The sequence below is a fragment of the Toxotes jaculatrix genome, chromosome 19 (genome assembly GCF_017976425.1).
Source record: "Toxotes jaculatrix isolate fToxJac2 chromosome 19, fToxJac2.pri, whole genome shotgun sequence".
NCBI lineage: Eukaryota > Metazoa > Chordata > Actinopteri > Toxotidae > Toxotes > Toxotes jaculatrix.
The window spans coordinates 19418535-19445968 of record NC_054412.1 but is presented as its reverse complement, the minus strand read 5'-3'; the positions used below and the strand labels follow the sequence as shown (position 1 = coordinate 19445968).

General features: G+C 43.4%; 1 protein-coding gene across 3 annotated transcripts in view; it reads left to right on the top strand.

Moving 5' to 3' along the window:
* epha7 (eph receptor A7) overlaps positions 1 to 27434 on the top strand; it is a 74677-nt gene that overhangs the window by 4552 nt on the left and 42691 nt on the right. For all 3 annotated transcript variants that reach the window (XM_041063946.1, XM_041063945.1, XM_041063944.1), the window contains exons 4-5: positions 16003 to 16158; positions 23993 to 24328. In XM_041063946.1, the coding sequence (XP_040919880.1) occupies positions 16003 to 16158; positions 23993 to 24328 (492 nt within the window). The remainder of the gene's footprint in view (positions 1 to 16002; positions 16159 to 23992; positions 24329 to 27434) is intronic.

The window sequence follows — 27434 nt, the reverse complement described above, 5'->3', positions numbered from 1 at the left end:
CTCAGAACGGACGACTTTTGCACGTCTCCATTAATGAATCTGTTCATGTGTCAATTAAAACAAATACCTGTAGATATAAGAAGCTGTGCAATGAACCTGGCTTTAGGTTGTTTAAAGTCTGAGGAACGAGGTTCCTTAATGTGTAGGTGGATCAAGTTCCAGTCTTGGTACTGCACCTTTATGAGCTTTATCTCCACTGAGGCATGAGAAGCCTTTGTATTAAGGGGTAGTTAATCTAAATAAAATGAGAATCACGGTGCACCATCAGCACTTCTTCCAGCGGCTCCACTGACATTAAATTGTCCATTCAGTAGTTTCCCCCAGAACAATCTAAAAGCTATTCAGACTATTTCTATCAGCTGAACAGCAGAGCAATAAGTCCAACTATCTGTGACCATTAAAAATGTGAGATCCTGGCTTTTGGACATTAGACTACCTTGTCTTTGTTCTGTAAATCTTTCGGTTGAGTGGATGTCGTGGTGATGCTACACCTTTACAGCAAAGCGTTCGGCATGCCTCAAATGCACAAGTTTGTATCAAGTGTTGTCAAAACATGTCTAACGGCAAGTGGGAAGGAATAAATATTGTCCCTAATCCCCTGATTCCGACACTGGAAAGAGGGTTTCGGATCCGACAGACACTTTGAAGTATACTGAGTGTTTTAGGAATTAGTGCCACATTCATTTAACTTTTCAAACAAATTTTCTTTTGGTTCTTCCTTCCCGAACTCAAATTGTTGGGCGTGGCCTCCCGAATCCCGTCGTCCGAGAGGCGATTTCAGTTCAGTGATCTGATAAGCACTTTATCTGAAGCAAACTGACTCCTTTAGACGGCCCCTAACTGGCCTTTTTTTAGCATCTGCAGAGCGCTATGGTTATAAAGTGGTCACCGAGTAAAATATTCAGAGGGTGGGTGCAGGTGGAGTAAGCAAGTCGAGCTGTCAGTCATGTCATTTGAGGAGCTCTCTCCGAGGACGCAAAGGCCTCCTCTGAAATGTGTTGTGATCCACTCATTCATCACCGTCAGCGAAGAGGGACCCCTTGTCTTTCACCCCTGTGCCCCTCACTCCCCCTGTCTCTCTTTAACTCTTTGTGTGGCAATCTGTGGCAGTAAATGTCACTCTTCTTCTCCGCCTGCTGTGTTCAGCGGTCTCAGTGCAATGGGTGTTGAAAAAGGCCAGTTGAAGTGTCCCCGCAGCCTGCGCAGGCTTCATTTTGCGAAGAAGTGCGTGTTGTGAAAATAGCGCCCATTCATTCGCTGGTGCTGTTTGGCGCTGGCTATTGGTTGCAATGGAGCCACAGAGTCGTTTAGACAGAGAGAGGGCCCTTGTGAGGGGACACTGGTCTCTTTGTTTCGCTCAATCCCGGGAATGTATGTTGTCCGATTTTGACACATCAGATCGTTGTGGCACTAAATAACCAGTGCCTGTGACATGATTAACTGTTGACCCTCACCCAAAAAAAAAGGGAGAGACCTCTGTCTGGTGGAAAACAGATAGAACAGACCATATCTTGCTGCTATCAGTGCATGCTAACAAGAGAATTAATGAGAGGATACAGCATCCTGTAGAAGCTGGCACCATCCATCTTGACTGTCAGGGAGTTGGACAGAAGTTAGTTTGAGACTGATTGATGATGGAGCCCCTCGAGGGAAGGGGCTGAGCCGTCGGGGTCTGACCACGACAAGTAACGTGTATGGAAGCCACCAGGCGGCCCGGGCTACCAGCCCTGGGCTCCCGGGGGCCGGAGAAAAAGCCGCATTTTAGCATTTCAAATGAAGCCGGGAAGCCCAGAGTCAGGAGGTCCTCATACATGTTGACGCTCCCCTGATTGATAAGGTGTGAATTTAATACACAAAATGGCTGTCTTTTACAACTGCTCCAGAGCTTAATTATGCAAATGACAGGTGTGTGCAGAATCCACAGGAGACCCAAAGGGACCTAAATCACTCCAGATTGAAATAAATTGGTGATGGATGAGAGCTCGTCCTGTCACCGCCCGTGTCTGTTTCCTGTGAATAGTAGCATTCTTCCACAGCCCGGGGGCTTTTCCTCCTTGTTGTCTTGGCCTGGCAGGTAGCACTCACGCACAAAAGATGTTGTATTCTCTGCTCAGGATGTTACTATCAATGCAGGTGACAGTGTCCTGAAATTGATCACTTAGGGGAGGACTTGGGACATGAGATTTGGAGAATCTAAAATGTTTAGCGCGAAAATGATTAATGGATTGATCATCGAAGTCATTTATCTAAGTAAAATGCCAAACGTTGGCTGGTTCCCTGTGATGCCTCATCTGTGATGATTTCCTGCTTTTCTCTGTCTTATATTACTGGTGCTGGAATGTCTTTGGATTTCAGACAGAACAAGATATTTGAAGACAACACCTTAGGCAGGGGTCTCATGATAGACGTAATTGAAAATAATTGCGAGTTGCAGCTCTATGCCGTTTATTGTTTCGGTCTTTAGAGTCCAGACCCTGCAGTTATTAAATCTATTATCATAGTACACAAAGAAAAAAGAAAAAAACTGAACATTTTCACAGTTGAGAAGCTGGTACCTTGGATTTCTTTTGCCATTCTTGCTTAAAAAATTATACGAACGATTAATTGATCAACAAATTTGTTGCAGAATGAGCTTCTTTTGATGTACTAATGAGTTAATTAATTGACTTAACTCTAAATAAGATTTGTAATAAGAATTTGCAACAGATGTCTCACAATTATAGGGGTCCATTCAGTACATTTCAAGAGTTACTGTATATTATTATAAAACATAATACTCCAGTTTCTTGTTGCACCCACTGTCCTAAAAGTAGCTTGATTTGTCTTTAGCTTAGCCCTGATTTTCTACATTAGAGGATTTTCAGTATCCCCTGAAAAAGTTGTTTTCCTGCGCTCTGTGTGATAGAAATTATGATTACATAGTGAGTTTCTGCAGGAGAAAGAACAATAGTTGTTGAAATTACGAAAAAAGAAGGCTAGTCAAAAGGGTGGTACATTTCAGTGGGAGTTACGCCTCGAAGAACAGATGCAGACTTGTCTTCATGACTGTCAGATATTACTGTATTCCTGTGCAGTGCTTTTGCTCCATCTAGTTCCCCCTCATTAGAGAAGACTAAACCGCAGCTGCTTCCTCTGAGGATGAAGAGACGGCAGAATGTTTGAAATCATCATTTGGCAAGCTGTAATGATGAACATTTATTTTACTTCCACATCCAATGACCCTTTTAAATATATACTTTCAAACGAGAAGTAAAAGAAAGAAGTTGTTTCCCGGGATACACGCGCTTGAACCGGTGCCAGCGGCGCTTTCTGTGGGATCCAGCTGCCTTGTCGACACGTCAAATTAAATACAAACGCCTCATTTTATTTTCAAAAAACATTCACAGGGAAGCTCATTCACAAAGTCGTCTGGCTTGGTGAATATTTGTCTCAAAGTTATATTCATATGAACTGTACTTATTCATATGTTAAGCAAAAGGCAAGGAAACAAAAGGCCTGTCACGACTAATTATCTGCTCCAACTGGTTTCTGCGTTCAGAGAAATCGCACCGAGGTAAAGACAGATCTGAAACCCACAATCTAAGCTCAGAGAACTGAACTTAAAGAGGGACAGGAGGCTGCCGGTGCCTGGTCACTGGTAATGGGTTTGTCTCTCCCCTCTGCTGATAAGCTTCAGCTACTGACTCATGCATACATGAATATCAAGCAGCTGATGGAAAAGCTCAATCCACTCAACTGTTGTAGAGGCACAAACCTTGTTCAGAAAACAATACTGGGAGCATCGAAAACAAATCTTATGGAGATTTCTTTCCAAGCACTGGCAAACACATTTGCCTGTTTCTGCTCAGTTTTTTTTTTTGCTTTATTTACAGGCTTTACATGGAATAGCTGCAAGTTGTTGTGGTCTTAACCATTTGAGAGTGATATAAGAACATGTTGATAGGACTTTTTAAGCCTTAGTCCTGTCAAAAAATGGGTGTACAGACAAGAATCCGCAGGGTTACGTTTGACACTGAGGAGAAAGTCTACATTTTGTATTTTGATGTTGATGTTTACCCTCGATGCAAAACAGGGATACTGATATCTCTGGACAGGGTAAGCTGATTCCAGGAGTATGCAAATGTGTAATGAGAAGAAAGGGTGTGATCTTAGATGCACTAACCAGCTATTTAATGCTGTTTCTTTCAAGACAGCGAGGAAAAGGGGAAAAAAAACAAGGGAGTGATGAGTTGCCATTATTCAGGTCTTGGAATCTGACCTGTCGCTCCAAATTTGAGACTCTACGTTGCATCATATGAAAAGACAGAATCCAAGTAAACATCCCCCATTCTCTGGCAAACAAAGCCATATGGTCAGTTATATTGGTAAGGGGGACTTTGTTAAACCCCCTGAAAGGGAGACCTTTGTGACTTTGCGTCAGATAGTGTTATTTCCAAGGTGATGTCAGGGCCCGCATTAGGCCATGCATGAGGTCAGTGAATATTAACTTCATTTACACATGGCTGCAGACCAGCGCAGCGCCACAAAGGAGGCCTGCCTGTTGTGTTTAGTAACTTGAGCGCCCGGGCTGACAGGACACTGTCAAGACGGAAGATGGATGATCGCAGCAGTTGACCCTTGATCGCCAGCAGAGTCACCTCTCCGGCCCCCCTCTCCCTGCATGACAAAAGAGCCCTCCCCACGGTGCAGCAGCCCTCATCTCCACTTGCACTAACAGGTTCAGACATCTCCATCGATCCCTGCCTCCATATCCCTTGCAATCCTAAGCTTTTGCCCTTTTTAGCTAGCAAACTGCAGCACAGATGTCTTTTTTTTTTTGTGATTGCTCGCCTGCTGACTGCTGGAAAGGGATGTGATCAGACAGGCGAACTCCATGTCAGAAGACAATGTCTGTGGTGTTCTGTGTTGTGTCCCTGTGGCATGAGGGTGAAAGTGATATGTGACTGGGCCCAGGGTCCCGCCACCTTAAGAGGCATCGGCGAGGGCCCTGTTGTCAGTGGAGCTGCTCCTCTGGGAGGCTTCAGACCGCAGGCTCTGTACTTCAGTCTTCCTTTAAGAGGAAAATCCATAACTTATTACATAACTTCACACTTTTCCCCCCACTCACATCCAGAGCTGAGGAAGTAAAACTTCACATGTGCTTGGGATGGCTCTGTTGCTAGAAATTCAGACGTTTCTTCCAGAGAGTTGTGTTAAAATGAATCATCCTCTGCAAAACTCTCTCAGTGTGTGAGAGTAAATAAGTTTAAGGTTAGGGTTAGGCTGCAGTTAATGATTAGTCTCCTTGTTGAATTATCTGCTCATGATTTTCTAGATGATCTGATTAATTGTTTGGTCTATAAAATGTCAGAAAGTAGGGAGTAATTCCTGTGGATAATAAAATCTGTCTACCTTATTCTCTCCTAGCAGTATTTGGCTTGATTCCACTAGGGCTGAATGAGAAATATGTTTGTTTTGTAATTTAGATGAGTCAACCCTTTCACAGCAGTCCAGATCTGCACCATCACTGGTGGTCATCTGAGGCCAAGTGTCTAAGTGTCTTTTGTCGGGGGGGGGGGCATGGCGAGTGGGCCGCAGCGGCTGTTTGACATTGTTTCATTCCTTTCTGCCACAGCTCTGGGGACTGGAGGTTGTGGTGGATTTGAATGGGCGGGGGCTGGGTCAGGAGGGGAGGGTTGATGGGCATTGGCACAATTCAGAGATAATGCTCAGCTGCTGACTGGGGACATTTTCAGTGCCGATTTCTCTCGGGCTGCAGGGGGGCTGTGGATCGGTCAGACCTTTGGACCCTGTGCTTTCATCCCTAGAATGCAGAGTCCTCTCTTCATCTGCTGTGTCTTTTAGCACAGCTCCCTTTCAGAGCTGACCACCTCATCCATTAAAGGTAGCCGCCTGGCTGGCCTTACGGGGCCATCTCTCCTGTTTCCATGTGAGTTAAATGAACTAAACAAAAGACGATTAGGCAGGGACATTTTCCATGTCACTGAGAATCCATTTCAAAATGCTCACTCTGCATGATAACTTGGAGAAGCAGGGACCTCTTAGGAGGACTGTGCACAGACTCAAGATGCAGCTCAGGCAGAGAGAGAGGCCATAAATTCACTGATGTAATGAGTTTAATCTTAAAATGCCCTTCATTTTCCACCTCCAAATCCATGCAGTAAATCAGCAGGAGAGCTGAAAGAGAAAACAGGTGTTCAAGTTTGTTGTTTTCAATTTGTATTGCTGTCAGCAGCGACTCTAATGCAGCTGCGGCAGTTGTCTTTTGTGAGATCATATTACCTCCTCCTTTGTATTTCAGTCATAACCTTAGTAGATGCATTTGTTTGATGGTCTCAGCTTCACAGTCGTGGATTTAACCTTGAAAAGTAAGGTTTACGGGACGAGATTGACGCTGTTCTGTAATTGTCTTGTCAACAAATGGCACGAAAAAAACCAAAACCAGCTTTAGTCTGTCGTACAGTATTTTCTGACTTCAATGCCATTCCTGTGCCATTCAGCCCCAAGCCTACTAATCCCTACTAAGATGTAAATAGATAAAGAAAGATAAGTCATAAATGTATATGTAATCCAAACAGATGGGCAATGTAGTTTGTTGGGGCCTGTTAATACACATTTGTTGCTCTACTGAGTATTTATAAAGGCAGGATGGTTTATGAGGGACTGACTCAAAATAAACAGGTCTGTGGTTTTTGGCTTTCATGGAAACTTATTGTTGACATTAAGAAAAAATATAGATTATCACCAGCCTTACTCTGGATAAGGTCAGTTCACCCCATTACCTCCACGGGTATCTAGCATTGCACATAGGTTTGGTTTTATTTGTCCAAGTTCTGCTATCTGTTTGTGTGATTTCTGCCCTCCACCCAATAAAAAGCAAGTGAACGAATATCATTTTTAGGGCTCAGAGCATTTGAATTTGAAAAATCCATAAACACTGGCCCTGGTTGTTCCAGGCGATCCACAGAAAATGCTGTCAACAATTGTATAAGAATCATTTCTTAAGCAGAACATGATTTCTTCACTGTACTGGGTTTGAGGCAGAAGTCTTGGACTCACATATCTCAAATGCCGCTGGAGATAAGTCATAAACTCGACTGCAAATGCGAATGCAAATTTGGGTCAACTGGACCTTTAAAAGGCTCTGTGGTTAGCACGGCTAAAGTTCCTTGTTTTACAAAGCGGGTAATCTGAATCAAACATAAATGGAGATTACTGCAAGTGACAGTAATCTTGATTTGGACCTGATGTTTAATTCCGCATTGTCCCACTTTTGGGGTCAACTCACTGGACTGGCAGTAGATTTACTTTTAGCACCACAGCAGGAGCGTTAGCTTAAATTTTAGTATAACTTAATCAGTGTCTGACTTTGATCTCTGCTGTGTACAGCCAAGCAAGCCATTTCCTTCTGGTTTTTCCTTGCTTGGAGGGCAAAGCTCCGTGCCCTCCAACATAGTGTAAGGGAATGCTAATCTTCTCTTTGTTTCTCATGGAAAGCTACTTATCTCCTGCTAAGCACAGGTACCTCAGCTGAATGGGCCGATTGTCTGTATGTGTGGAGTGTAGCAGCAGCCAGACAGAGTCATTCCAAATATGTGTGGGGTGGAGGGAGGATATCAGCACAATACGACATGAGATTCTTTTAACTGTTTAAACTTATGTTTCAGTGGCTCTTTTTAATCTCACCTCTCTGCTTTAGCCTCATTATAGGCTAACCATGTCCTAGCTTCCCCACCTTTTATTCCCAAGCCCACTGGAGGTGTTGCTGAGCTATCAGATGAGCTTGTTTGGAAGGGGTTTGACATTGAGAAACTCCTATCTCCCTCCCGTAAAGAGATTTTCAGCACCACTTCAGTTCTTTTGCTTTTCTTTTTTTTTGTGTTCTGCGACTGTTTCCCGGAGTTGGGTAGGCGCCTTGCCTTTTATAAGTGGGAGATTATCATGTCTGCAGGCAAAAACCAAGCTCCTGAGCATCTCTTTCATTATTGGTAGGAAAAAAAAAAAGAAGAATTAGAGTTGTGCAATGTGCTCAGAGGAGAAAGGAAAAAGGAGGAAAAAAAACAAAAACAAACACCTGCTGCTACCTTTGTTACTCCTGTGAGTGGACTGAAAAACAAAATGTGTTTGAATGTGAAAAATGAAGAAGTATTAAGCACCAGAATTTTTTAGCATAATATTAGAATACTGTGACTACAGTTTAGATGATGCAAAGCTGGGAATAAAATGTAAGCAAACACTGCGGTGAGCTTAAGAGATAACTCATGTCGCCCCTTCAAGGTGCGCTGGATTTCTCCAACACCGTTGCAGCAACAAAAGTCCACCCATCACCCGCAAGATGAGATCAGTTGAGCTGTCCTTTGGCTTTTCAAGTAGAAGAAATATACTCAGCTAGAATTTTTCCCAGGTCTGCCTGCCTGTCTGCCTGCGTTGCTCTGAAATTACTCAAAAGATGTACTGGCTCTTACATTGCAGGGGAAAGCACCACACGCTTTGGTCTGTAAAAGTGATGCAGCCATAGTTCAGCATGCATAAAATGCCAGTAAACACAGCCTGATGAATGTCCACACCCGGGCCTATTTATTGAGGCAAAGAACATAAGTCACATCTAATAAAAGCAACACACACATCGGCCCGAGGCTACATTAATGCATAAGAAATAAGCTCTGCGTGAGCTATTGACATCCTTCTCTATAATCGGAACGCACGGTCATGGTCCTAATCGTATGCCCTGAAAGTAAAACTGAAAAACATAATGCAGGAGTGGGGTTTTTAAACAGCATTTCATGGTTGTCTGAACATCCAACTAGACACAGGGTGTTTTGAAATGGCTGACAGCGAATGTTTATGGTAGTATTAACTTTGGATTGCAGTGTAATATAAGTGATCAGACAAGTTTGAGGGAGAAAATGCCTTTGTTTTGTTTATTTAACAGGTAGCACTGGATAGCAGGGATATTTCTTTAGGTCCAAACCAAAATGTGTCCATAGAACTATTGATGTCTGTCAACCACCTGAAGACAGCGCTTCATTTCTTGTTAGTTGCTCACTAAAATCAGTTGATTTAACGCAATGATTTGGGGAAAATGTAATCTATATATGTATGTGCAGCACTTTTAAAATCAAGGTCTTGAAACTAGATTTTGACGCAGGACCGGTTTTCAAGTCAGGCCTCAACAAGAAAGACCCACTTTAAGGCCCGTGTCACTATTGTGCTTTATGGTCCATATTCCCAAATTAGCACATCTGACACACATTAAAGCCTTTGGGGGCCCTGGAGTTCTCAGGGCCTGGGGCAGTTGTCCCTGTCCCCCCTCTGCATGGTTTGTAATCTGAAAAATTTGGCTTCTTTTGTTAAATGAATACAAAAAAATAAAAAATAAAATAGTGTGGTAAAATAAAAGTTTTTTATCCAAAGCTTCATCCCAGCCCAACCTCATCCCAGCAAATGGAAATTGCTCAGCTAGAAACATACAGTATGTTTGTGTAATATATATATATATCGGGGAAATTAGGGGAAAAAATAGAATAAATATAGATATAGGAGCATCTCCAACAATACTAAGCCCTAGGAGGTCAGCTCAGCACTGGGTGTCAGAATCAGACAGAGACGGAGGAAAAGACACTTGGAGGAAACATACGACAGGCGACAGGCTCTTCGTCGTACGATGCCTGGGTTTAGAGATGATACTTATAAAGACATTTCCCTATCAAACTGGCAGCGGCCATGGCAATCGTTTTACGGCAAGCGATGGTGTTTCCTTTATCACGCTTGACCCGCTCCACCTGGCATTCATCAGCAACGGGGGCCTGCATGTTGGTCCTGTCGGCTGCTCTCCTCCCTCTGCCTCTTTTATCACTCTAATGGGGTGCTATCTCCAGGCCGCTCTCTCCGGGTCTCTGCAGCCCCGCTCGGCTCCCGTCAGCGTGCATTCTTTCCACATCCATCCCGACACATGGGCGGATTTAACACATAATCAGGCCGGACGGGGAGGGCAGCCTGAGAAGGGAGGAGGCCTGGCCCTGACAGGACTCATCATGCTAGGACCGTGGAGACAGAAAGGCCCACACTAGTCAGTCTCACTCTGGCTCTGGCAGTCTGCGAAAAACAGGGGGAATCTCCCACATTCCCACACTGAAGCTCACTCTGACCCCTGTCTGCAGCAATATTGAGATGGATGGGGAGAAACTCAATATCCCAGCTGCCCTGCTTGGACAAGCCAGTCCCCTCCGTGCCGAGCAGTAATAAGGATTGTAACCTTGATTGGATTTGTGAGTTGTAAGTGAGCAAGGACACTCAAGTCTCCAGCTTTTCCATGACAGGCAGTCTTCACAGGTTTTTTGATACTGGCACCAAACACTACTTTACATAATACTTTACTTTCTGATAACTAAAGCCAGTGTTTCCCATACATTGCCTTATTTGCGGTGGGCAGCCACAATATCAACATTGACCGCCACATATCGATTTTCTATTTTTCTACTATTTCAGATGGGTAAAATCTTATTTCATCGTAGAGCTGCACGCAGCGCATTGATTCACTCAGCTCCTCCTTTGCCCCGCTCCCTCTCAGACCTGTCTATGATTAGCCCCTTCTCTCTGTGCACACTCTGAATTGTTGGAAGGAGAAAAAGAAGTAGAAGAACTGCAAACTGGAAGAATTGTTGTTAGCTTTTCCATTTAAAGAAGGAGGCTGCTAGCTGCTAGTCAGCATTGACTGCTCGTGCAAGGGGATAACATTGATATTAGAGTATTTTCATAAACTCAAAATGACTCGTTCTGATGGTCTGGACCTTAAGAAACTTGAGAAAGCACAGGTTGGAAAGCTGAAACAGTCCGACCAGTGTGATTAGCTATGCAATTAATTTGTTTCGAATATTTCCAGGCTTCAACCAGTGCCGCAGCTGAAGCAGCGAGAGAGGGTGAGGGAGGGAGGTAGCTATAGCTAATGAGGGGAGGAGGAGGAGGAGGACAGCAGGAAACATGCTGCTGTGGGAGAGCCAGCTAGGGCAGAAGCAACAGGTGAGGTTGACAGCAAACAGAGATGGAGTTGCATATATTCTTAACTTACTTAGTCGTCACAAAGTATCTGTGCGAGCACGTCTGCCCGTGCAGACAGCCAATGTAGTATAAACTGAACAAGATCAAGGGTTCTGGGTCAGAATCATAGTCTGGTTCTTGGTCAGGTTGGATAGTTGTTGATAGTTGATACTTGATGCTATTAAAATACACTTTCTGCATCTGCAAAAGCACGAGAATCCCCATGATGTATATACTGTCATCTGCACTTCCAGGCAGGTCACGCTTGTTCATTTTCAATCCAGATTTTGATTGTTGGTGCTATGGATGTCTTTTCGTTGGCACTTTACGTTATTAACCAGCCGCAGCAAATACAGAGAAAACTAGAAAACTACACAGAAAACGAAAAGGGCAAACTTGGAATCCGATCTGTCAGCAAAGGCACAAGATTAACTGAGAAAGAAAAAAAAAAAAGTGCCATGGCGTCACCCTCAGACAAGGAAAATAATTATTTTCTATTTTGGCCAGGAAGGGATATGTCAGGCTGTCGCATAAGGAGTCAGTGCTGCCCCCCACCACACCCCCACCCCTCCCTCTCTGTCCCCTCACCCGGAGTGTCATGACACTGCCAAAGCGTGAGAGAAATTGGATGTAATTCAAGAATGTTAAGAAGCTCAGCTCAGAGGAAAAAGAAATAAACTGAGATCTTGCAAAAATACAGAAATCTGCGCCCCCCCCCTTTTTTTTGTGTGTGTGTCTGTACGTATGTCTGCATAAGATAAGGAAACTTTGTTTTTCTCTTCGGGCCACTGTGTGCTGTGATTGAGACATCGCAGTCACAGGAGCGTTTGATTATCTCTATCCCACCACTCTGAGGACCTCTTCTTTCTCAGGCTCCTCTTCCTCTCTCTGTATAAAATTGCTGACTGCAGCTTGCTCCCCCCTCACACACACACACACACACATCACTGAATGAAAGTTCTTGACCACTGGAAGGGAAATTACAGATGCTTCCTCAGTAGCCTGCCGAGGAGCTGGCTAGAATGTAAGACTTGTGTTTTTTTTTTGTCTCTGCTTAACCTCAGCCCTCTTCTTTAAGGACTGACTAATTTCTCAGTGTCGTAAATAAGCCGGCTGTTGTGTCTGTCGCTGAGCTTTTTTCATCGGGCCCGTGTCAACAAGCACAAGCCATTAGTCGCTCTTTATCTGTGCCTGAAGAAGACCAGACTTACATAAATGGGCCCTTTTTTTTTTTTTAAGGAGTCACACTTATAGGCTACACTTCATCCTTTTAAATGCAATTACACATCGGACTGTAAGTCCCCCCTGTCAAAGTCAGCGCAGGTTGTGAAGAGTCCTGGGTTTTGTACAATGTTTTAACATGTTTGTGCGTCAGTGTTTGCCAGTAAGGTGTCAGTCATTTTGTCAGCTAAGAGGCTACCGGATAAACACACTTGGTGTAATTGCTTTGTAGATATTTCCCATTCAGAGGGAAAGTGTTGCTGCAGGGACAGCCGACAAAGAACCTCTCACTCGCTATCACCCCCCCATCTCGGTGTCTCAGGCTGAGAGCGTCTCTTCGGCATCTGGTGCCAGGAACGGGAACTCGCCAGCAGCGAGGCAGTGGGACAGGAATGCTGGGCCGTGAAGACTGTGTTTGTACTTGTCACTCAATGCTCTGCCAGTGGTGGGGAGAGTTGCAGAAACACTTAGGTGCCCATGTCATACAAGCATTCGATTTTTGAGGCCTCATTTGCCGCCTTGTTGCTTCTGTAAACATTTCCGGGTGCCAAAGCCAGTCTGACGCACTGATAAACACATGGGCTGTCACGGAAAAACGCATGGAAAATGAACTGGGTTTTGCTCATGAGCACGAGTTAAGGGACAAAGTGCAGTTTATTGAAACAGGGGCCTAATTTTTGTAGCTTTGGCCATCATTTCTATTAATTATAACACTGAATTAACCAAAGTAATGTCTCAGACTGGGGGGAACATGGTGGCAGCGAAGTCCAGAGGGGCTAGAAACACAGGCAGTCAGACAACAGGCCAGCAGTTACATTAGCACTGGTGCCAATACTGACCATTTTAAGCAGATTAGGTTTTAGGTCACATTATTCTTCTGTTCTTTTCTGCCCATTTGCTGCTGTGAGCTAACACTGATGTATAAATGTGCTGTAGATAAAACCCCACTTTCTGCATGTGCCTCTCAAGAAATATACATTTTGATATAAAGGTAGTAACGGGCCTTTACTGTGAAATCAGAAGCATTTACAGTGACATAAAAGTTGGGGCTACCTGTCCAGTAACTGCAGATTTAGCTACTTAGCTAGTAGCTACTTAACTAGTAGCTAAATCTGGTGGAACAAAAACATCTTGTTTGTACGTGGACCCTGAAATATAAATGTAAGATTTACTCCGTAATGAACTAGAGTCAGACATTGTCTTCACATTTAGTTTTGTTTTTACGTCGCCTTGAAACACTGAAGGGAAAACTTTAGTTTATTATGTTGAACAAAACTTTACAAGCATTTTAAGGAGGATGGATCAGAAAACGAGGACTGGTGTTGCATCTTATTTATGATGAAATCCTAGCAACTCGGCGTGTTCCAAAAAAAAAAAAAAAAACTCTGCAGAGCTTTAGTTTGTTAGATTTGTGAGGGAAAAAACGTTGGAGCCACCCACAGGGGATGTGGTTGTTGAAGTGATGCAGAAGCATAAGCAAAACTAACTTACAGTTAGTTTAATGTGTTGTTACCACCATACATTACTGACATATAAGCTGTCTTAAACAATTTATTCATTAAAGTTTTGTTTATTCTTGAAAGCCCTCCCCCTCCCAGTCTGTGTACTTGTCTTAATCTGCATTGTGGATCCCCTCATTTGCTGGAGTGGTGGATGCGGTGCAGATAGCCCAGGTCCCTACCAGGCCCCCCCGCCCAACCACCCACCCTCTGCACGGCGGCCACCCAGCAGATGAGCTCTCAGAAACCCAAAGGCAAACAAGACTGGATGGCTTTATCAGAATGTTTAAACAGCGCGGCATGGTGTGGAGAAAGCAGTGTCTTAAACGGGATCCATCCGGTCTTTAACCTGCGGGAGAAAGCCCTCCAGTGTCATTATCAACATCCATGGGGGAGCGTTTACACATGTATCAGATACTGTGAATGGGCCTGGTTTACTTTACTGTTTGTCCAACATTATCACTCATCAGAGCTGTGCATACAGCGAAAAACAGATAAATATGATGAGTAAGCACTTGCGGTCCGTATATGTTCCGCCCGGTCAGCATTCAAAGGCCGCTGCTCACAGCCTCCTCGTGGATCTGTTTTCAATTACTAGTTCAAAAAGGTAAAGAAAGACGAGAGATAAAATCATGTCTTTTTTTTTTCCAAGAGGAAAAAAAAAAAAAAAAAGTTCTGTTTCACGAGGCTGTGGCATTGCGATAAATGGAGAATGACAGGGCTTTGTTGTAGCTGAAATGGGGATACCCTGATCCTTGGCTTCCTCTTCATGCTTCTCTGGAAGTGTTAAAATGAGAAAACCTCTATGCTCCTTTTTCCTGACCTGTCACGAGAGGCGGTGGTCGGATGGGATCTGCAGAGTCGGGAACCCAGTATGAAAGCCATTGCTCATTTCCCCCAGTTGCTCATGAAAAATGCATCTTTAGTCTAATCTGATAGTTTGTATGAAGAGCTGTTTAGTGTTTTAGAAATCGTGTGGCCTAGTTTGCAGTTTTTGAACCAGGCTAACGTAGTTCTGCTGTGCACACACACCGGTCTCACTGTGGTCTCACTGTGGATTAGCTGACTTCAAGGCTAAAACAGCCAGACCCAAAGCAGGCATTTTACTCCTTCCACGCACTTAAACATTAACTGGGTAAATACACGTGAGTCACTGTGAGGTTGCTATGAATCACTGTTGTTTTCTGTTAACTCTCTGTCTTTGTCATTACTTGCTTTCACGGCTCTTTTGGGAGCTGAGAATCAACTGTAACGTCAGAAAAGAAAAAAAAAGATGAGTGGGTAAATTAGTTGGGTTTAAGATTGTAATTCTTAAATTACCATTACACCACACCACACAGACGGTGATGAGTCTTTGTTGATTAGTCATATCAGCCTTTGCTTTGTATACATTCTCGGTCAAAGGTAAAATGTTGAAATGATCCATGTGCTTGTGCTCGACGTGCGCGCTTATCTCTGTGCTCTACAGAAGAATGTTTCCTCTCAGAGACAGGACTTGTTATAAACAAGCCAGACCCCTTCGCTGACCTGAGGATTCATCAGAATAAAAATAGCCTTGTTATTTTCTTCTCAAAGTGAGAGGTTGTAGTTTATCCCTGGGCGAATGCTTCAGCACGATGCTGCTCCGTGGCTCAGCCTGCTTGATGAAGCCTGAGGGGGGCAGGTTCATTCAAATACAGGCCGCTTCAAGATGCAAACGCAATGGTTTGTTCTGTCATGCCCTCCTCTTGATGGGAATTCAGGTGTGAAGCGAAGACTTTTTAAGGCTGTGTTTGCACAGGACTAATATAACCCCGAGACATTCAGTGATTTGTTGTATCTGCTGAGATCATCATTGAATGTAATCCTGTGTGAACCTGGCTCAGCTGGGGTTTACTAAATATACATCGCTGTGAGAATTCCAGATACCTGTTTGATGTGGGAGCGATTATCTCTTGAAATTTCTCATCTCATCAATCAGCACGGCCATATTAACACATGAGAGCACCCATGGGTAAAAATTAGCTGTTAGGTCCACACGGACCCCCACACCCAGTGGGCCCCCCCTGGCCATTTTGACATGTACCAGTACTGTTGGCAGTCTGTCCAGCCACAGGTTTGCACTCTGTCCAATTAATTTGCACTGAATTAACTGAACACAATTGAATGTTCAGCAGTGCAATATGAACTATGGCTTTTCATTAACTTATTTTTTTTTGTGGGAAGAAACTGTTTATAACCTGGCCTTGTTTTCTTCCTTGCGCAGCATGCGGTCGTGGTTTCTACAAGTCTTCCTCCCAGGACCTTCAGTGCTCTCGCTGTCCGGCGCACAGCTTCAACGACCGCGAGGGCTCCTGGCGCTGCGACTGCGAGGATGGCTACTACCGAGCGCTCTCTGACCCTCCGTCTGTGGCCTGCACAAGTAAGTCTGCCATGCCGTTGCTAGGTAAACACAGCGCAGACCACTCTCCAGGATCTGAATTTAAACAGTCACACATGCGAGGGAAAAAAAAAAAAAAAAAAGAAATCACACACACACACATAGGTCCTCAGGCCAGACCTGTTCATTCAGTCTGCAGTGGTCTCCTGAAAGCCCCCAGATGTGTTCCAAAGCAGTTTGTCTGCCTCCCAGTATGTCATTATAATTATGTTTGCAGGCTTGCATGTCTGTTTTCTGTCTTAGATGGTTGCTAATGATGAGAGGAGCAATTTGCCATTTCCCATCTGAAAGATTGCAATTACAGTCAGCGGCGGCAGCCCGGGCAGCACCCTGAGTCTTCATTTGTCCTGGCCAGTGTAACACGTCTGTGACAGCCATCAATGGCTTATTTACACAGGCCGGGGGGATTCAGTCTGAAGGGCGTGGGCTCATTTGCTTCCAAATCCATTCTCAAACATATTTTATTTCAAAGTGCTTCTGGAAGGGTTTTTTTTTTTTTTTTTCTTGGTTCTGTTGCCTTCAGCTAATGTGTACAGGCAGTAGCAGACCCCAACAGGGCAATGTTAGCACCCTGCTTTATCTGGAGGTCAACAGCACCCCTAAACAGAAACTCTGCACCTTATCTGTGCGCCTTCATTCTGCTGATAATGTATCACCAGACCCCTGGATAGGCCCACTGGCTCCTGGGTGCGCGATATACACTGATGTCATTCTTTTTATTTATTTATTTATTTAATTTTGATATATCTATTAAGAAGGGCAGATAAATTAACATTTCACATTGCGGTCATTTATTTTGTATCGTTTTCTGTTGAATTAAAAACAACAGAAACCGATATGCATATGCAGGAAAATCAGCATGCCTGGTTCACATCCTGAGTGGTGCCGCTTTTTCCCTGAAGACCTAAAGTAGGCCAAGTCAGAATCTCTAATGTAATGTGTGTGCATGTGTGTGTGTGTGTGAGACAGAGAGAGACTGCTGGTGAGATATTATGCAAGTAGTATAATTTTATATGGGCTGCGTCGGGTTGTCTATGCATTAAATCAGAGAATCAAAGAGGGGATTATACGGATTGGAGTTTGGATTTAATGTTGTAATTTTCCTATGAAGAATGATTGTTTGTCATTTATGGGAGTCTGAAGCTGTGTGTTGAGCAACATCTCTGTCTCTGCCTGCCTTTAAGCTCTTTCCATTTATTTCAGCATATCGTCAGCGCACAGGTGTGTTTGTGCTGCCAGATGTGTGTGTGTGTGTGCACGCCTCAGTCATGAATTATTTGGCAGAAGCCTTGAATGATTGCACCTTTTCATAGATTTTTTTTTTTTTTTTTTGTAGGTTCATGATATGGTTGATTGCATATTAACGGGAAACAGATTTTAATGAAAGCACGGGGTGTGAGGAAAAAAAATGTTAAGATCATAACCTGGATAAGAAAGCTCATTATTAATGAGCTATGATTTCCCCAACTATCTTCCAAACATCAGGCCTCCTATTTGGCATTTTATCTGGCTGTTTTCCCTTCCATGCATGATAAAATTGGAAACAAGATTCTCAGGATTTGGGTCTGTGTCAGACTGCTCTCTGAGCACATTAGCTAGTGAACTGTCCAGAGAGTCAGTCATTTCCTTTTTCTCCCAGTGCTAAAATGGTGACAGTGAGATGGATTTACAGTCTCCAGAAAAGTAGCAGAATTTACTCTCTGAGTTTTTTCTGCTTTGTTCCTCATGATGTAAATTTCATCATTTGCCTAAGTCCATGTGGTCCCTGATCGGACGTCTGGGAGCACGGCGACTGTGCATGTGTCAAACATGTGAACTCCATATGCATATACTGTTTAAATCCTTAGTCTCACACACAGTTTTTCACGTTCAGCCAAAGACAACAAACAAGGGAGCGCTTCAGGAGGTTTCATCATGTTTTCCAGTGCGCATGTGTGGAATGTGTCCATGTAATCATACCCCCAGAATATAGTAAGAATAGAAAAGCATCCGCAGTCCGCGTCCATCCAAGGGCAAGCGGAAACCATGGACTGGCCTTTAGTCAGGCTGCTAGCTGATGAATCACCTGATTGTAGGATAGTGAAGTGCCATAATCCCATAATGGCCACTTGTGAGTACAGTGGCTGCTGTTGAGCAAAAGTTACATAGTCTTTAGGTGAAGAGACACAGAATTTAGTTTGTGCTGATAATTTCAGACAGGTAAGAATCCCAGATGGCAGAATAGTAGAATTTGAAAATGACCAGTGTCTCATAAAGGAAATCAGAGAGCTCAGTTTGAACACATTTAAGTTCCTCACCAAGCTCAGATTTATTTGGTAGCTCCATTCCCATCACTGTCACTGACACAAACAAGGACATAACTCAGGCTAAGCAAATCTGAGGCCGGCCAATGACCGCAAACTACCAATCTCTCTGTGCAGCACATAGGCAACCATACAGATCTTGTTCTAAAAGACAGGTCCATTACTCACTTCTCCAACCATCCTAATCGGATGTTAACGCTACACTCGAACATCTCCTGCTGATCAAGGGCAGGACACACATGCCGCGAGTGGTTAGAACAGGAGAAAGTTCCCACTTCTTTGCAGTGTCCTCTGGCTGTTCCCCTTCTGGGTAATCACCTTGGCCAAGTAGCGCAATAATTACTGAAGTTGGCTAATGCACACTTTCCATTATTCATTTTCATTAACTTCGGGTCTGCACTCGGTGACCCCATACCATTATATGTAAATATGTATTTTTAACGTGTATGAATAGCTTCGCCGTCCTCCTCATTCACCCAGTGCAATTCTTGTACAGCCTTCTCTACGTGCATTTCCTCATTCATCGCTGGATTAAGTCGGTGTGACCAATAGTCCCTGTGATTTCCTTTTTTTCCAAGCCTTATCCAGACCAGGAAAGAATGGTAATTGAAAATGAATTTGCACTGCCTGAACAAATAGCTTGATTGACAGATTTTTTTAAAATAGGGGTTTGTAAAGCTACCATATTGTAGGCCTTAGAAAAACAGTGAGATAGATCCCTGGCACACAGAGATTAAGAATGTGTCCATGAGGATTTGAGAGGAAATGAGATGAAGATGTAATGTGGGGACATGAAAAGCCAAATCCACGCTGAATAAAGATGAGGGAAGAAGTTCCAAAAACACAGTTACAAATACATTGTTTCCCAAGTGGTATGTGTTGAGAGGGGGTGGAAAGACGAAATGCTTTTGTCTGATGAATGTTTGTCCGCGCCATTCATATGCAAAGTTGTGAGAAAATGAGATATATAGGAACGGCTACGGGGAGGCATTTCCACCGGAGGCGAGGCACAGCCTGGAGTTGTTGACAGGTTGGGGAGTGGACATCAATCATGCAACAGCTGTGAGCAGTGCTGGTGCAAGCAAGGGGCTGAAAAGAGTAGTTGTGAGTGGTCGTCGTCTCCTCCCAGGCCCCTAACGCGCCCACCAACACCCCCCCACCCCCCCGCCTCCTTAAAAATGTGCCACCTCAACAAGTTGATATCTGTCAGAGGGTGCATTCTGCCTGGAGTGGCTATAGGAGTGTGAAAGGGCTGTAGAATGTAGAGGCTAGTGTTGCTACCAGATATCAGAACTAGGGTTCGGGCTGCTGGCATCATCTGCCGCCGATGTCTGACAGTCATCGTGATGTTGAGCCCACCATTGCAAAAAGGACAACTAAGAGTTTATATTAAGACATCGCATTGTTGTAGGACTGCTTGTTTCACTGCCATGGCAAGAGAGACCTACCCTAATGTAGTCCCATTCATCAAACGCTTTCATCAAATGCATCTTGGCAGCAGAACTTCAGTTTTTGCATATATTTCTCAGGGAAATCTCTGAGCTCTTCGCTTATGCAGCTGAAGTGCACAAAATTGTGTGCATTGTTCTAACACAGTCTTAGTGATGGTTTTCCTTTCATAATTTTTTTTTATTCCTGTCCACGTGCCATCACGCGCTCTCTCCAGAGACCGCGGCCGAAATGGAATTTCAGCTCGCAGCACACATTTTGTGCGAGTAGCAAATCCAATATTGAATTCAGTGTGGTATTGAAGTAGAATTGAAATTTTGGTTATAATGACAACAGCAGTTGGAAGCCCTTCAGCTTAGGGGAAAAAAAAAAAAGAGAAGAAAAAAACTCTTCTTCAAGCTCTTCTGCTCTTCAGCATGGCTTCCCTCATACAGGTTCTGCTGCAGCCACATCATTAGAGGCTAGGTCACGGGGTCACAACACACATTTGTAGAGTGAGGATTACCTCATGGGCGATTTGAATACCACTCACCCCTGCCGCCCCTCTCCCCACAGTTCCCCAATTAGAGCACAGCCAGCTAATAGGCTGTGGAGGGTTAAGGCAGCCCTGAGCACATCTCAAGGCCGATAAGCGCCGGATTCTTCTCTCCTAAGCTTGGATTTAGTCAGGTCTCACAACTCTGCACAGAGTGGAGATTGGCTTTGAAAACTGACCTAAAAACGATCTGCTACTATGCTGTGTTTTCTGTAGGCTAGATTATTAGACGTAGTGGTTACCTCTGTGCAGCTGAAGGCTTTCTTTTTTTCACCTTTTTTTGCACATGGGAGTTCTTTGTTTACTGCACAGTCTGCTTTAAATCTGTGCCATGTTAGCATGCAAATGACGCAGCAGGAGACTTAAACCGTGCATGTACATATTCCATATTTAAACACAACAACAAAAATGCCCTCACACGCGCGCTCGCTCATGCTTGGTCACAGCGGCAGCAGCGTTGGAGGGAAGCTAGCAAGTGATTGAGACATTTCAGGCTGTGGGGGCTGGCAGGCTAATCCGTGAAATGAAACTTGACTGGGAGGAGGGGTGAGAGGAGCGAACACGAAAGATAAGACAGAGTGGGGGAGTGAGAGAGAGAGGAAAAAAAAGGGTAAAAAAAAAGAAGAGGGAGAACGACAAGCCCTTGAGCTATGAGGATGAGCAGACAGACAGACAGCGGAGGGCTCAGGATGCAGTGCAAATCTGTGCTGCAGGTGAATTGGGGGCAGAAGAGTTTCGTATTCCTGAGTTCAGACAGAGCCAGTTCACAGAAACAAAGAGACGCCAAGGCTGAAAAAGAAGAAAGAGAACTGAGGGGTTCAGTATGCTTCAAACAAACTGGGTCTAATGATGTGTCATCTTACCACGTCTGAAGGACAAAAAGTGGGTATACCTTTTAAAAAGGGGACCACACTTGTGGCGGGGTAACAGGCCTGCAGCCGTAGCTTTCTCCCATTCCGGGAACTCTCCAAGAATGTTGTGTCTTTTGCGTTTTTTTGTAGTTTTCACGCCGAACCCAGCCCGGATTCTGCCATCGGAAAGGGAGTTACAGTCAGTGATAGACAAACTGACAAGCTCTTAATTAGAAACATAGTGATTTCTTTGAAAGAAGATTGAAGGAGCAAAATTTTGCAGCGTTGTGTGCATGTGGAAAACAAGACAACAGACAAAGGTCACACAGATCCAGGAACAAGCTAATCTAATTTCCTTTTGTCGCCTGTTGTTGTGAAATCAGCACTTTGATCTGTGGCACCTGAGACCCAAATGAGAGTGGCACAAGCAAAATGAGATCTTATCATCTCCTAGCTGTGGCTACACAAACGGTAGAATAAAAGATCCGTTTGGACTTGTGCGTGGGCGTCTCGAGCGAGTACGCATGAAGGCACACCTTCCCGCGAGGAAGATTGAGAGCCCGGGTCGAGTGTCAGTGCCAAGGCTGAAGTCGAGTGGCGCTATCAGCACTCACTCCTCTCCACTTCACCTGCCACAGGTGGCTCTTTCATCTTCCCAGTCCACAGTCTGTCTCTTATCTTACCCGATAATCATGAATATGGATGTCTCCGTTGAGCCCCTCAGTTCTAATGGGTGGAAAAGGGAAAAACAACTAAGTGCTGTATTAATGAATATTGTGATAGTAGTTTTGGCTCTATGCATATGCATGGCCTATTTTGTTAGTTAATGCGACAAATTTAATGAGTTGAGTCCCTCCCCAGATTCCCTCAAAGAATATTTCCTGAGAAAACAGAACAATTTCAATCTCCCAGACAAGAAAATGAAGACGTTCTTGACAACATTCATAAACAAAGAATACAAGTCATATAATCTTTACTGTGTTAGAGGGAGTTTATTTATATTAACATATGGGTCATAAAAGCCAACAGCCTGGAATCTGAAAGATGAAAGCAGCAATTTGTTATTCATTGTTTTACAAGATGAGCTAATCTCCTTGCCTTTACGTGAACGTTTACAGGCGAACGGTCTGCGGTCATGCTCACTTTTGATGCCGCGGAGCTGGTTGTTATTGTACGTCTGGTGAAACTGTAGATGGCAGTTACAGAACGGTGATAATCCAGGTTTAAATCTTGTTCATAAATTCTGTATGTCAACCAGGCTTCGAGTCCTTTTTTTTTTTTTTTTTTGGAAGACATTAACTTTAAGAGTCCTGCTGTCTACATGATATACCTTTCCAAGGGAAAACCAGTAAAGCCACTGCCTCCAACTGGGGGATAGTTGTATATTTTTGGAGAGCAGGAAGACTTAGAGAGTGACTGACTGTGGCTTATGATTGCGTGCTAAGCATTTGTCTGAACCATGTAACCATGTCTCAGTAATTTCCATAGCAGCTGTAGCTGTATTTCCACACTGCCGACTGCCATCATAGCACCCATCCGCTCCACACAGTTGTTAAGTTGCAACCAGTTGTTTTGGTTTTACAATCAGCAACTTTCCTGTTTTGGTTCACTCCTCATCTCCAGTACCATCACCTGCACAGCACCACAATTCTGAATAAAACAAAATTTGTCAGACTTAAGAAATTGAGGTTAGAAAAAGAAATGTAATACTAAAAGTTGCCTGTAAGCAAACTTTCAAGTCTGTTTCTCACGATGCCTGATCATTACAGGTTTTACTGCACTGCTTCGACAGCTAAATTAAGTCCCAATCTACTGACATGTTTTGACATATTTATGAGACAAGCTCACCATTTTAAGTTTTAAGGCTTATTAATATGGATGTAAGATGAGATAAGATAATCCCTGAGGGGAAATTGGCATTACAGCAGCACAATGACAGGTCAAAAGGTAACAAAATCAAAGGAAGTATTTCAGTAAGATAAAATAAAATGATAGAAAAAAAATGGAGAGTTGACATTATACAACATATAAGGTCAACTCTCCATTGTGATACATTGGACTCTATATATTTGTGTGTAAGAGTCTAGTAGTAGAGCTCTGACAGCCATTAAATGAACTATACATAAGGTGAGGTATGAATAATAATTCCCATATATGCAATGAAACAGACACGGTATATACATGTGGTAATAACACAGTACTGTGATGTAAATAAAGTAGAAATGCCATAACATATATACTTTTTCTCTATATGTGTCTGTGTCTGTGTGTGTGTTTATAAATATATGTATATTACTTATCTGTTATGACAGTTCATAAAAACTGTGACATAAAAACTGTATTGCATGTAGTCTGACTATGAAATTATTCTTCCTTTGAAACTCTGGGCTCCAGTGCTTGATTTCACAGCCTTGTTACACTGACCTTGGCGCCTGCCTGAGCTGACTTCCTTTCTGTGTACCTGCACCATTTTTTTTTTCTTTTTTCTGGATCTGAGTCTTATTATAATTGAGTGTCAGTGTTTGGCTCTAGGGCTGGAGCTGGCATGTCCCGTAGTACTTTTTTTTTTTTCTCAGAGAACAGTGAAAGCACAGATCCAGTCAATGCACAGTCTTGGCTGTCACTTTCCTTGGCACTCAGTTATTTAATTCTGTTTCCTCCGTGTCCACCTCTGACAGGACCTCCCTCGGCGCCACAGAACCTGGTCTACAACATCAACCAGACCACTGTTAGCCTGGAGTGGAGCCCACCGGCTGACACGGGTGGCCGCAACGACGTCAGCTACAGGGTTATATGCCGGCGCTGCAGCTGGGAACCCGAGGAGTGTGTTCCGTGTGGGCCGAATGTGGGATACTCTCCCGCGCAGTCAGGATTAGTGGACACGTACGTCACCATCATGGACCTGCTTGCCCATGCCAACTACACTTTTGAGGTGGAGGCTGTCAATGGGGTGTCGGACCTGAGCCGTACACAGAGGCTGTTTGCAGCAGTTAGCATCGCCACTGGTCAAGCAGGTAAGGATTCTTACATTTTAGTTTGTGAGTGTTTATCGATCATGTTGATAATGAAAATGTCTCTCCAATGTTCTTCTGTGGGTTCAAAGCACTTTTTTATTGAATTTCTGTGGAAGGAAGAGTGAAGATTTTTATAGGAAACATCTGATATTCTGAGCTTGTCTGGATATCAGCAGAGTTTCTTTCAGTTTGTCTATTAAATTATTTTTATTTCCACAACAAACCTATAAACATTATATTGTAATCATCCCCCCCAAGTCCCCATTCCCCGCTGACCCAGATTCCAACACGTTTACGTTTTTGTGGAAAACCATTGACTTGGCATGTGGTTTGGAATTAGTTGTGTTTTCATTTCCTTCAGTTTAGAGAGACAGAAAATTTTGCGGAAAAACTTACGCTTTCTTTCTGAGAGTTAGATGAGAGGATCCATGCTAATCTCATGTCTGCGCGTTACGTACGGAGCTGGATTAGCCTAGCATTAACTTAAAGACTGGAAATAGGAAGAAACAGTTAGCCTTGCTCTTTTCAATGTTCATGCCTCCGGCCATTATCAGAGACCCCGTCTTTTCAGTTGACCACTGGTTTTTATTTGAGGAAATACGTTAACTGTATGGTAGCATGGAACTCAGCCTTAGCTCCAGCTGATAGAACATTAAGCATAAGCAGCATTACAGTTGACAGTTTAATTTCGAAAACCTCTTGTATGCAAACTGTGGTAACAATTCCCCGTTAGCATTAATGACCATAGTCTGATATGATCCATAATATTTCCAGTATGCATATTACCCAGATTAATTTAAAGTGTATATCAGCAGTACAGTGGCAAACATTATTAGTTCAGCAATGATGCCGACTCCCAATGGTACCTGAAGCGCTAGTACTGTATTTGCTACTCAGTCTCATGGGGATCAACCATAATTAAAAAGCTGTATTCTGCAGTGACGAACTCTAAAGCCTTTTTTTTTAAATTCATTATTTCTATGGATCCTCCCAACAAGATTCCTGTTTCATGCTCAAGCATCCATGTAACACAGCTGGCCCAAAAGACTCTGTTCTGACCATGGGGATTTAAAAAAAAAAAAAAAAAAAAAAAAAGCAAAGCAAAAAGCTGCAAAGAGAGCACTGAATCTTTAGCTGGATATATAACCTCTGTTTCCGGCTAACTACACCTGTTCTTTGCCATGTGATGGCCAATTATATCCTGCTAATGTTACATCATCATCATGGTTTAGTCGCTGACATTCACGTCATCATTTTAGCATTAAGCTGCCAATATTGCCTTCAACACAAACACGTCAGTAGGCCGCGGATTGTGGACACATTAAGTATGTTATTGTTCTGGATGTGTGAACCTTTGGGAGGAACAGATAAAGAGGCATTCTGTTGAGTAAAAATGTGTGTGTGGGATACAGTGTTAGGGATGATGTATTTTGCAAAGCTCAGTTCGTGACAGTGACATAAGCTGGAATGTGCCGAGGGGTTGCATGGCCAAGGACACGAGGACGTCAGCGGGAGGATGACCTGCAGGAAAAAAACCAGCCAAAAAAAAAAAAAACTAAACAATTAACACATGCTCTTTTAGAGTCGCTCGTAATTATACCTGGCATGCTGACAACAGACAATTACTCAGTTAACCTGGTGGAATATTTAGCCATTAGCTTTTGTGAAAGAGAGTGGCGTGCTAGGCCAAGATGGTGTCATGTGTCATGTTTATCATTTCAAGTAAGTGGGGACCATTTAAATTTCTACAGCAGTGTAATCAATGTAATTGGCCAGGAGGGATGAGGTCACTGATAGTTTTGTTGATCGACCCCATTAAGTTTTGATATCTAACGGTTTATGCCAATCATCAGTATCTGTAAATGGGATCATTTTCATTTAGATAGTTACAGGGTTTACTTGATAGTGTTTCATGGTATCAGGCTGGAACAGCCTCTGAAACACTGCTTAGACCATGACGCAATACTGAAGGTCCTCTTTGAAACCCAGACTAATCAGATTCCTTTAGGGTTAGCAGCTCTTCAAGAGAGGGCAGCCCAATCCATCTGCTCAATGGTAGTACAATTCAGGGACAGAATAATAGCTTTAAATGAGGGCTGAAAATACAGATGCTAGTATTGAAAACAATATATTAAATATGCAGAAAGAAAATCAGCATAGGTTTATTGTGTTTTTTTTTTTTTTTTTTTAATGCCCGGCTTTCATATACTTCAGTAGTTGCCCAGAAATGATCTAACCCTGGAGGAATTCTTTCCCACTCATATGTTTGGGTACTTGTCAAAAGGTTTTGTTTGATTGAGAAATGCGGACAAGAATTTGGCTGTGCCTGGAAAAAAAAAAAAATTTTATACGGTGCAGGATTATACTACGTCCTCCACCAAACTAAACTACTTAATCAGGCCTTAACTGAAGAACTATTTACTAGCTTTCTCCAGAGTTTTTAAAATGGATCACACTTTCTTACTGAGTCTGGCTTGAGTTTGATAATGTGACACAAGTATTTAATCATGTTGTGAGGTCAACAATGACCTGTTTTGCTCTCGATGAGTTTTGGGGAAAGGTTGTGGTTTGGCTTAAAATGAAAGCTTCATTAAAGTTAGCACTTATCCTCATATTTGCCTGCAGAACTACTTGGTAAATGATAGGGGACAATTGTGGTCATGGTTAAAAGAAATTAGTGTTGACTGTTAGCCGGAATCAGGCAGTGAGAAGCTGCTTTGTTGTTACATCCATCCATCCACCCCTGCTTCCCCTCTATGAAGTTTTGTGGCAGGTCAATAATCAGCATTAGGTTGATATTGATGGCTGTTGCGATGGGTCTCTCCTCTTTCCCATCTTGAGCCGACATTAGCTCCACGCTGCAGGGCTCATTGTCCTGCTCACTGGACCATCATCGTGTCCAGTGCTCTCTGGGCTGTTGCGGAATGCTTGAGCGCTTTGTAATTGGAAGGTTGGCGCTTCCTAAAACAAACGCTCCTTCCTGAGTAAGCATGCAGGACCACTCATTAGAGAATGACTGCATTATTAAAGCTTTTATGGCTCATCATTCAGAATTGATTAACCTTTGCGTGGTGAGGCACTGGAGCCCCATAGCACAGAAAGAACC